The sequence below is a fragment of the Dipodomys spectabilis genome, unplaced genomic scaffold, assembly GCF_019054845.1.
Source record: "Dipodomys spectabilis isolate Male_0828 unplaced genomic scaffold, ASM1905484v1 ptg000163l, whole genome shotgun sequence".
In the NCBI taxonomy this organism is placed as follows: domain Eukaryota; kingdom Metazoa; phylum Chordata; class Mammalia; order Rodentia; family Heteromyidae; genus Dipodomys; species Dipodomys spectabilis.
In genome coordinates this window covers 13892760-13905279 of record NW_024870840.1, presented here as the reverse complement: position 1 = coordinate 13905279, position 12520 = coordinate 13892760, and the positions used below count along the sequence as shown (strand labels likewise).

At 37.5% G+C, this 12520-nt stretch overlaps 1 protein-coding gene across 1 annotated transcript in view; it reads left to right on the top strand.

Moving 5' to 3' along the window:
* The first annotated feature begins 6068 nt into the window (after positions 1–6068).
* The window catches only part of CUNH12orf42 (chromosome unknown C12orf42 homolog), a 46998-nt gene continuing 40546 nt past the window's right edge, over positions 6069–12520 (top strand). The window contains exons 1-2 of the mRNA XM_042693039.1: positions 6069–6149; positions 7924–8033. Of these exons, the coding sequence (XP_042548973.1) occupies positions 6069–6149; positions 7924–8033 (191 nt within the window). The remainder of the gene's footprint in view (positions 6150–7923; positions 8034–12520) is intronic.

Here is a 12520-nt window from a genome sequence, read left to right as displayed (position 1 = left end):
TTTATTGATATGTTCTTCACATTCATCCACTCCCTCACTCCTTCTGTAACAGGTACTTTTTGTACTTATTAAGTCCCTGCTTCCACATTCACAGCCACAGGAATTACTATTAAATCTTATGTTCTAGCTGGGTGCTGGTGGCTCATGTCTTAAATCCTAGCTACTCAGGAGACAGAGATCCAGAGAATTGTAGTTCAAGGACAGTCTGGGCAGAAAGGTCTATGGGACTTCATCTCTAAAATGATCAGCCAAAAGCAGAGTTGGAGGCATAGGACAAGTAATTAGTCTTAGCTATGGTTAGAAGTGATCTTCTTGGACAAAGGCCACCTCAAAGTGACATAGGTGAGCAATTCAGACCTCTGTTGGGCTCAGAAAGTTTGACCTTGTCCATTTGAATGAGCATAAGACTTAGCTGTTGAACAGTAGCAGATAGGGGTATGGGGAAAGGAGCAGTAGGCAAATCTTCCTCCCACTCTCTCTTCCTCCCTCCCTCCCTTCCGTGTCTCTCTCTCTCTCTCTCTCTCTATGTGATTTAATTACACTGTATACATATGTGAAACATTGTGATGAACTGCCTTTGGACAATTAGCATATACTAACAAAAATGAATGTTAGAGAAAGGGGAGGAAAATGTGTCACAAAATACAATGTATATTCTACAAAATTAAGAAAATTGAGGAAAGGGGTGGGGTTGGGAGCGATGGGGAAGAATGATGTAGGGATGATATTGGTCAAGATGCATTGTGTTCATAAACTGCTCTGTTGAATGCAATTCCTTTGTATAACTACTTAATGATCATAAATAAAAGAGATAAATCATGTGAGATTAAAAAAAAACAGCCTTGCACTGGGCACTGGGGGCAAAGATATGTTGGTTAATAGTTCTTCAGTAAAACAACAACTGGCAATTAACAAAATGTAGTAAGGTGAGATATATCAGGAAATACTAGTGGGAAATCAGAGACAATGAAGGCAGTTGAATGCAGTTAAAATACTTTATTACGTAAAATGGAACTGTGAAGCTTGTTGAGCTTAGTTCGAAAAGGGAGGGATGGAGAATTCGGGAGAGTGATGGAGGTGAGTCTGATTTATGTACTGTTTACATGTATAAACAGGTAAAAATGGAGCACCCTTATACAGCGACACATAGTAAAAACCAACAAACGTTCATCGTAGGATGAAAAAGACAGTCTGAAAAATTGTATAGATATTATTGTTTGGGTCATAATATAATAGAACCTCATGCAAAATGAAAATGTGAGCATTTAATGATAATAAAATAGAAAGTTCTTTTCTTTAAAAATATCTTATAATTTAAAATGTGATGGAGATAATAACAGTATAAAAGTATCAATATGAACTGATAATTTGAAAAAGTAGATCTTTTTGGTGTCATAATTCTGTATAATTCAATAAATATTGATACTATATTTTCTTAACGTGATATGTTAATTGATGATTAGGTGTTTCTCTAGTTGTTTTCTTCATTTTTTTGTCTTATAATTTGTCATTATAAAAGTTATCAGAGATACAATTTTAGCAAGTATACTTTTTATAGTTTTCTTTTTTAGACTGCAAACAATTTTGGAAAGTTTCAAATTCTGGGAAAAGTTCTTTCTGTTAATTAACTATTACTAAAACTGTTAAGAGTATTTTATAGACTCTTAAGATCGGTTTTTGATGAATTATTTTAAAAGATAAATTTCAGTATATTTAGAGCTTCTTTCTGATAGTACTGAGTTTTGAACTCAAGGCCTCACCCTTACTCTTCTTGCTTGACTAGCTCCCTACTACTCGAGCCACACCTCCTGTCCAGCTTTTTGCTGGTAATTTTAGAAATGGAATCTCTTGAACTTTTCTTCCCCAGGTTGGCTTTGAACTGTAATCTTCCAGATTTAAGCCTCCTAAGTAGCTAGGATTACATGCTCTGAAAGCTCTTATTAAAGAGCAGTTTTTTTTCCTAAAAATATTTAACTCTTCATACAAGTCAGCTTTGAATAAATCAGAGTTCAAGTTCAAATTTATGTGATACCATTGCCATTGCACAATAGTTTGATACTTCCAGTCACTTTAAAAAATTTTACCAGACATTGAAAAGCAGCTTCATGATTTATGTATGATTCTGAGCACCTGTTATACAGGTCTGTTGAGGAAGACATCCATGGTATAAGTTCACAGCAAGATGCCGGGCGCCAGTGGCTCATGCCTGTAATCCTAGCTATTCAGGAGGCTGAGATTTGAGGATCACAGTTCAAAGCCAGTCTGGGCAGGAAAGTCCGTGAGACTCTTATCTCCAATAAACCACTAGAAAACCGGAAGTGGCACTATGGCTCAAGAGGTAGAGCACTCTCCTTGAGCTGAAGAGCACAGGGACAGCGCCCAGGCCCAGAGTTCAAGCCCCATGACTGACCAAAAATAAAAAGTTCAGAGAAAGAGTGAGACAGAGAGAGACACAGAGAGAGAGAGAGAGAGAGAGAGAGAGAGAGAGAGAGAGAGAGAGAAGTCAGAGACAGAGACAGAGAGACAGAGAGGGAGTGGGGGAGAGATACATGCACACACACACACACAGAGGTCTCTGTTCTTTACTTAAGTGGCAAAGACAGAACATTTCTTTTAGATGTAAGGGTTTTGTAGCATTACTTTCATTACTTTCATATTGGGGAGAAATAGGCCCCCTTAGATTTCTTTTTTAACCCAGATGGTTTCATTTTGAGCCTTCATCAATACAGATCTCTGGACATGAGGAACAGCAGCATGAGAACTCGATTCAAACTGTCCTATTTGAAAAGTAGTTGAAAGACAGGAGACATTTGCCTTATGCTGGTAAGGTAGCTGTGGTAGCCCTAGCCTCTGCAGTCTCTTCTTAGAACTGCCATTCTGGAGATCTCAACAAAATCCTGTGAGGCTTCACTAGTTCACAGCATTCAGTAGGGTCTCATGTACTGATGGGGTCAGATAGGAGCCCATTGTATATAAGGTACCTTTCTTTCACCTCAATCCTATGAATCAAGAATTGAAATAGTATAGATAGGAAAATACTCCTGAAAGTAAAATTAAAAATGAAAAGTGACAATGGTTCTTTATTGTGGGGACAGTAATAGGCATCCTTGGAAGTAGAATCGAATTTAGGGCAGGGGAGAGAACCAATGCTTTACGCAGAGAGCAAACATGCGTCTCTGAACTACATTTGTATTTTCATAGATCATACCACAATAAGCTTGGCAGTTTATTTTACTATAAATCTGTATTGCACATGTCTCAGTAGGGAAAAATTAAGAGCAACCATTATGATGCTTGTACTAAATGAAATAGACAAAGCTGGCTGTAGAAGAAATGATAATTTAACTAAACATTTACAGTTGGATTGTTGGATTAAATGTATATGGCCGTTCTCAACTACAATTGGATTTTATGCTAGTAAATAATGGTTCTAGTTTTCTGCAAAACTAATTAAACAAAACCAAATGAAGCCTTTCTGCTGTTGGTGAAACCTGTCCTTCTGCATTTGGGCTGTAAGGGAGGTACAGTTCCATTCTCATGGGGATGAGTGTAGGTATAGGAGCTCCCATTTCTTATTCTGTCCTTCTGTGTCCTTTAATTACAGTTGCTATGAGTGTCTCAAAGCAGTTGCCCCTACCCCTCCTTCCATAATGCCAAGAGAAAGAAAATACAATTTCATTGGTTACTGTACTTAGAATGGTTTCTAAAACCAAGCAAGAAAACCACAATGAGCTTGGCAAACAAACAATTGAAAAGTACAGGTGCTGGGAGTATGCACAGCCCCAAAATCAACATGACTTGGAAGGAGAAGGGGGTTGGATAACAAAGAAAGGTGCTTTTTTTCCATTCAGAGAAATTTATTTCTTTCAAATATTTGCGATCTGCAGCTGATAGCACGTGAGGCCACTTGGCATTATTCCCCAACAAAGGAGAGTGCTGGATGTAACGAGCAGATGCTTGAGTGGCTTGTGGCGAGAGGTGCGCCATTTGTCAAGAAGATCAATATTTACCGTGCTCGCATCTTTGTGATCAAAGTTTGCTCTTCTTAAAAAAAAAGAAAGAAAAGGTGGGGGTCGTACTTTAAAATATGGAGCATAGGGTTGACTTCAGATAGTGAATCAACCAAAAGCAACAAGAGAGGAGTCAACAGCCCCACTGATGAAATGTGTATTTCAGAGTGGAATCTATCAGGCTCATTCATAGCAGAGGGGATCTCTTCTCCATTTCTCATCAGTTTGGTTAAATCTTACCTTGATGACAGGCACGATTTGAATATAACACTGCATTTCAAAATACATTTTAAAACATCAGTCAATTCTATTTAGTTCAACTCACTATAGAACAACAAACCTTCATGTCTCATGTTGGAAGAACTATGTTGGCACTGGGGTAACCAATAGAAGAACATGGGGGTAACTACCTTATTTATGTATTAATTTTGTGTATTGGCTTTGCTAGGGTCTTCCTCCTTCTGCCTCTGCCTTCTGAGTGCAGCACCAGCCTTAGCTTTTGATATCTCAGTTTCCCTAGTTTGTTATATTTATAAGAGAGAGAGTCCTGTGACATGGGGCTGGCGGGCGGGCGGGGGAGGGGGGGGAGGTGGGGGGGGGAGGTGTGGGGGGTTACAGATGGTAAGTCATGACCAGCCATTTATTCTATAGGAAGAATTTTGCATTTGATCTTAGATCAAAGTGTGCTCTGTATATTTAATGTGAATGTATAATCAGCCGGAAATCTAGGTGGAGACAAAAAAAAAATCTCCATTTCTACCAGACTTCCAAGTGACCCTAATGACAGAGGGCCACACTTTGGGGGAACAAGAAGTTGCTCATAGTGGGTATTGATCACCTGTGTTGATTGCTAACAATGTACATATATGAGCTGCAATGGAAGATTTTCTTTTTCATTTTGACATGTTCTCATGATGGTATTTATTTATTTTTAAATGTGTTTTTATTGTTATTATAAAGGTATTATATCGAGAGGTTGCAGTTACTCCAGTCAGATAATGAGTACATTTCTTTTGGGTCATCTCACCTCTTCCCTTGCTCTCTCCAAGCTCTTCCCTCCTGTCCCCACCCACAAGTTGTATAGTTCATTTTCAACATAGTGTCAAGTGAGTACCATTGCTGCATTTTTTCAGTCTTTGTCTCATTTCTGTGTCCCCGCTTTGCCCTTCCAATAACAGATAAACAAACAAACAAGGGAAAAGGAAAAGAAAACAAAATCAGCGACAAAGAAAAATCCTCTTATTTCCATTTCCCGGAGTTCACTTAGATAAATATTATTTTATATGATGAGATGCACATAGATATTGCATGTTTGTGTTCCTCTTTTGGTCTCACTGTGTGTGAATGCTTAGAAACATGTATAATTTATCATGTTTCAGTGTACCTTTTTTTTAAACCTCCAGTGTGTTTACTTCTAGATTTATAGGCACATTCTAGATACCACAAATGAGGGAAAACAGGCAAGCTATATTTCTCTGGGTCTGGCTTATTTCACTTAATGTATCTTCCAAGTCTTTACATTTCCTTATGAATGGTATAATATCATTCTTTCTGACAGCTGTGTCTAATTCCATTGTGTGTGTGTATATATATATATATATATATATATATGTATATATATATGTAGATATATTAAATTTTCTTGATTGATTTGTCAATTAATTTTTATGAATGAAAATCACAGTTTAAATAATGAGAAATAATCAAACATATTTAGAATTGGTTTTTAGAAAGAGAATATAGAAAAAATTCTGTTTTTTTTTTTGTTTTTTGTTTTGGTAATGGGGCCTGAACTCTGGGCCTGGGTGCTGTCCCTCAGCTCTTCAGCTCAACGCTAGCGCTCTACCACTTGAGCCACAGCACCACTTCTGACTTTTTCTGCTTATGTGGTGCTGAGGAATTGGACTCAGGGCCTCATGCATGCAAGGTAAGCAGTGTACCACTGAGCCACCTTCCCAGCCCATGCACCATCTTCCCAGCAAGTAGGGATATTGGTGCCAAAACTAATTAAGTTTCCAGAGGACTGTGGAGGAGACAGAGGGACTGGAGACTCTTGACATGGCAGGACTGAAAAAATTTCATGCTAAGGAGATCAATCTGGGGCCTCGAGAGAAAGAGAAGGCCAGGGTGACCTTCCAGGTTCAGAGCTAGACATTCAAATTGCTGGCTTTGCAACCACTAAGACAGAGTAGATTTGAGGCTTGCTTCCTCCACTTATTACTTACCTATTCTTGGTAAATTACCCTTTCCATCTATAAAATGGGGATAATGGTTATTGTATGGTAACACTTGATCTATATCTTCAAGATAAAATTTGAGAACAGAGAGAGTTTCGAGAGAAAGGAGTGGAGATGAAACTAGAATATGGGCCATATAGTTCTCTCCTGAACTCTGACCTCTAAGGTTGCCCATACATAGAAGCAAACTCTCTAAGTGGGTAATGGTCCTTACCCAGTCTCACAAATCCTTTCTCCCTCATTTTAATCTGCCTCCAGGTATCTCAGAATTACTGCTTTCCCTTCCAAATGGAAGAAAATCTCTTCCTTTTGCTTCTCTTAGCTCATCTGTGATAATTTTTTTAACTCCCTACAATTTTTCACTTAATACCAAGAAAATACAAAGAAAATGCTGGTAGCCAAAAAGGCTTAGAAAACACAGCTTTTAGACCCTTTCTCTGTTGCATTCATGTATTCTATTACTGGCATGATTGGTCTAGGTTACTCATCTCCCAGTTCATATAAGATTATATATGTCTTAAACCTTCATCTGTGCTTGCTGATCTAGAGCTGTGGAAAATTCCTACTCTGGGGACTCTTAGGACTCTTCCACTCAGATTAGGTGTCAGATTGAGACATAGCCTGTTCATCATGGAATGAATGGAACTGGATAAACAATGTAGCTATGCTAATAATACCCCATGCAAAAGAGGCTATCCATTCTGCATGATCTCTTCCAGCCCCATCAAGTTAATCCTTCCCTAAATGCATACTATTCATAATAGCCAAACAATACTATCCATACAATACTATACACTATCCAAACAATAATATCCATGCAATATCCAAATCTAAAATATACAATCATATCTAAATGCTGTAAATTATACACATACTAACTGGTAGTTAATGCTAACTATACGTATGTTGTTTTTAATTAAGATAAAATCAGGTTGTCCTATTTATCACTTATTTTCTTTCTTGACTACTTGAAGATCACAGCCTGGCTCTCAAGCCTCCTTTCCTTCATCTCCTGCCCACTGCTCCCTTTCCTGTCTCTCTACCTTTTACTGACTCACTAACTGTTCCTTTTGCTTGGGACAATAAGTGGCAGAAGTGGCTTCTTTCTCTGCTTGTGAGTCTTTGTGCTAAATTTGCCCTGTCTGAGAAGCCATCTCTTTGTACCATTTTCCATATTTCCATTTTCTCTAATCTTGTCTTGGGTTTCCTCTTACCAACAGAAAAACTACCATCCAATATATTCTAAATACATATATTTATTAACTTTTCTAGCATCTTCCATGAAAATGTCAATTTCATGAAGACAAGAAAGTCATCTCTTATTGATATATTGTATTTCTAAAGTGCCTTGTTAAATAGCAGCTCCTTTGTACAACTACTTAAAAATAATAAACATGTGTTTTTAAAAAAGATAGTCATCACTTGTATCTCCACTATATAAAACAATGTCTGACACAGAGCAATATTTTGAATGAACAGAAAACATGTAATTACCCTTTTAATGAAATACACAGAAGAGTGTACATGGTATAGGCAACAAAACATGGTTATAGTTGTTTTCCAGATTATTTAAAAGCAAGAATATTTATGTATATCACTCATTGTGGGAAGAGTTGGAGTGGCATGGGTTTTTTGCATAACATTTTATTTTGATAATTTTTTTGTCTACTTTACAGCCCAGCCCTCATTATGGAAGAACACCCTTGCCCTGCATGAGATTTATTAGTCACATGAAGAATTTCTCTGATGCTAATAAACTTAATAATCTACGTTTTCTACAATTCCCAGGTAAAAGAAACAATCTTAAAAAATTACTTCCCATAGAAACTGTGGTAAAAATCATAAAGGCTCTATTGAAGGACACTCAAACTTTGTTCCAAAATGGCAATGAAAGAGAAAATACAATGACTTTGGTTGTTGATGCTGACAAACCCAGAGGGTTTGTGTGATTGGAACCAGGGCTTCTAACTTTATTTCATTTTTAATGTTGGCTTTATTCTGTGCTGGTTTCATTTTCAGGAAAGATGCAGTTATAGACATATAGGATTCTTAGAGCTTGGAATCTCAAAAGTAAAGATACCCTAAGTCTTCGTCTCTTATTCAAGGACTTTGATTGGCCAAACATGAGAAATTTGTGGCAATTAAAGTACACCAGGCAGCCTGTTTTTGTAAGTTGCACTTACATTATACAATGAGTGTGTGTGTGTGTGTGTGTGTGTGTGTGTGTGTGTATGTGAGCATGTGTGAGATAGAGACAGACAGAGAGTTAGAGAGACTGAGGTAGAGAAAGAAAGAAACAGACAGCGAAAGACAGTTATGGAGCGATGGTTTTCCAAAATAAATTGTTATGGAGCAAGTAAAAGAGCATCATTTTGTATCAGGCTAAGGTGTGGTATATTTGTATAACCTTTTACACAATAGTGGCATCACAGATTGTTACAGATATCCTGGAACTATCCATAAACTCTATTTGGAGGACTTTTCTTGACCTGAAAGGATGTATGAGTTCACATATCCAACTTATTTCCTAAGAGAAAGAGGAAATGTTAAAATGGCAACTACTATGCTTTTATTTTTTAGATTTTCGTTGCTTAGTTCCTTATACCTATATATTGATATGTTTGGGTGTCAGGACTGTTGGTAGGTTTTGGTGATTTCATGACAGCTTCAATGTCCTGGATTTAGATTGTTTCAATGGAACCTCTTTAGAACCATATTGGAATATACATTCAAACTCATCTTTATTAAATAAATATAATAAACGAGAGTGGAATAAATTCACCTGGCTCCAAAAACAAAAATATAAATATATACAGCAGGGAGATTTGACATCCCTCCTTCCCACTCCAATCTGTTTCATTTTAATATTTTCTTGAGAATCGTTTAACACTTTCTCTGAGCAAATTTCTCTGGGAAAGTATATGTGAACAACTATATGTGTTCAGGTGAGCAGCTGCCATCTGCACCTGGATGTGTCATGCAGCTCTTCCCACGTCAATGGGCTGAGAGCTTTCTTGGGATGTTTTCGTAAGCCTCAGAGGTATATGTTTTACTCACTTATTTAGCCAGATTCCTCAGATGGACACTAGTGTTCATCCCCCTCCCTTTTCCAAGAACCAACATCTCTTTATCTTTATATCCTTGGGGTCTATATCCATACACAGACAACATATACAGATCTTTATCACTCGCCACTTTTGCCTAAACAGTAAAACAAGTTTTTGTGTATAAAAATGGCAACTGTATGAATTTCATATTTTAGGGCCATATTGGTATATATAAAAATGGATTTCCATTAACACTATCTTTGTGGTAAGTTATCCAGCTAAGTTGCTATAGCTTCGACTATACATCCAGCTAATAGATGTTATTCAGTGAAAGAAAGTACCAACTTCTTCATTTTTTTCAAAACACAGTGGATGAATGGAGAAAATGATCATTATCACTATCTGGAAACATAGGAATTCAATATTTAGTAAACCAGAATGTTTACAGTTGAGATGATAGCTATAGCTTAGGCAAATATCATGGTTTAAGATCATATAACTTGCTCTGACAGATCTAAAGTCCTTGACTTTTGTCTTACATTTAGAGACATGAAATCTTTAGATATCCTGGGATTGAGGGAGTAAAGGTGGATGGGAAAAGAAAGCAGGGACATCTTCAGAGATGAGAGACCATTGTGGTTGTAGATAGCTCTCATCTTAGGACAAATGAGCAGCATTTTGGTTCTTGGAGCCATAACTGGATAGAAGCAGAGTCCTATAAGGCACCAGAAGGATAGTGATTAGGGTTCATGTGGAAGGAGAGAAGAGTCATAACCAGGCTAGTTGCTAGGCAGTTGGAAACCATCACCGTCTTATTTTCAGAAGAAAAGTGATGAAAGTTGATTGTATGTACAAATGATTGAAGACGGTGATTTGAGGGGTCAAGACTACGGGCAGGAAAATTCCTGTTGAGGCTCTCGCAATCACCTGAGGGAAAACCCCACAAAGACATGAAAATATCAGTGAGTTACAGGAAAAGGAACGGCTAGGAGAGGCATTCAGTAATGTTCAGAGGGCACGGTCATGGATTCAGGATGAGAATGGAGAAAGAAGGCAAATTTGGGGGAGTGACCATGCTTCCAGGAAACCTCATTCAGCAAAGGATGAGTGAGCACCTACAGAATGAATGGTACCACGCTAAGTTTCAGAGATACAGAAGTAAGAAAGTTAGGGTACATGCCACCTTGAAATGTGTCTTTTGAGGAAGGCAGCAACTAATAAGCAAATGAAGATTATCAAAGATTATACTAAAAACTAGAAAACAGTAGAATTTTCTCATACCCCTTCATAATCACCCCCTCCTGAACTTCAGCCTTGATGATTTGCAGACTGTTTAATGCCGTTCTAGTGTTGCAGATTTCAGAACGTCATAACAGTGGAATCATATGATCTAAGATTTCCTGAACCAAATCTCTTTCATTTGGCAACATGAGCTTGAGACCTAGCCTGTGGAGTAATATACATTGCATGGATTTAGCACCGTTTGTGTAGTTATCAGCAGAAGAATACAAAGGGTTGTTTCAGTGTTTAGAAAACGTTTTTGGAAGCTTTATTGAGGTGATCACAGTGTTGAATATCTTCATTGTGACAAGGGCTACAAGTCTGCGTGTTTTATGAAACTCTTAGTTAAACACTAAAAAGTAACTTATACTGTTAAAGTTCACTTCAACAAATCTAGTATTGGAGTATATCATATATGGGAACTTAAAAGGTAACAAAACAGATGAATGGAAGTAACCCAGGGAAGAGAAGAGGGGTGGAGCTTTTGAATTATGGAGGTCAGCGAAATTGAATTCAGCCTGAGAAATATGTATTGGTGTGTTCAGAAAGAGAAAATAAAGCAGTATGACTGCAAGAAGGGAATGTATGAATGGAGTTTATAGTCATGCAAGCTCCAGATTATAGAGTTTTCTGGAACTCAAGAAAGAGTTTGGGTTTATCCTAAATTCCATGACAGTCCTTTGAAGATTTCAGGAGGTATTATCCCTCTTCTCATTTGCTTTGTAAAGCCATCACATTGCTATTTGGATAATTAACTGTGAGAGGCACAAATGGTAAAGCAGAGACCACTGCTGACATCCAAGGGAAAGCAGATAAAGTTAAAGATGGCAGTGCAGCATTATAGGACTAAAAAACATGGCAGTGAGTAGTGAAGGTTGAAAATAATTCTTTTGGTAAATATTTTGTATTGCTATAAAGGTAATGTACAGAGAGGTTACAATTACCTAAGTCAGGTAAAGACTACAAGTCCTTTTGGATAATGTCACTTCTTCCCTGGCTCCTTCCCAGTTTTCCCTCCTCCATCCCCACTCACAAGTTGTATAGTTCATTTTCAACATAGTGACTAATGAGTACCACTGCTGCATTTATTTGTTGAAAATAATTCTTGGATGGTACAGTATTTTCACAATAAAAAATAAATAAAAATTTAAAAAAAACAAAAAAAAGAAAATAATTCTTGGATGGATATAAACTAACAAAACCTTGCTAATGGCTAAGTAATAGAAGTAAGACAGAGATAGGAATCCAGGGTATTTCCTGATGTGGAGCTTGCAAAAACTGGATGATTGTACTTGTATTTGCTGAGTTGGGGAATTACTTGGTGAGGACCACCAGTTATAGAGAAAGAAACAGGGTAAACTAAGACACTGTGTAGCTCATTGATTCAGTCACAAAGTCCAGATTCCTGTCTTGAGCAGTCTAGGTCTTCAGATCTTTTCCTAAAGTGGCTCCTTCCAGATGCTGTCCCCTGACTCATGATTTCTTAAGGATAAACAAATCCTTGAAATCTCTCCAGTCTCTTCACCTCTCAGGAATAACCAAATGTCATAATATTGTAAAAATAACCACAAAACAGTTTCTTGAATGTTTGTTCCTTAAATGTGTTTTCATACTTTCCCCCTCTTAGCCCATGAGAGAAGGCTTATTGCTGCCTGTATTGAGTCTACAGATAATTTAAACCATCTGACTTAATTTTTAAAAAAATAACAGAACAAATATACCATCTAGACAAACTGGCCAGTGAAAAGGATTAATTTGGATCCCTGGGAGAAACTTGGAGTTTCTGGTCCAGGATGACTCCTTCTTACCTCATTAGCAGTGGACTATCAACTCTGATTTTTCTTTCCTGAATTTTTATCATGAGGTTGGATGCCAGATCCAGTATGATCAAAGTAGTTTTCAGAATTCCTAACTGGCTGGCCACAATTGTACCCTTGCATTCCAC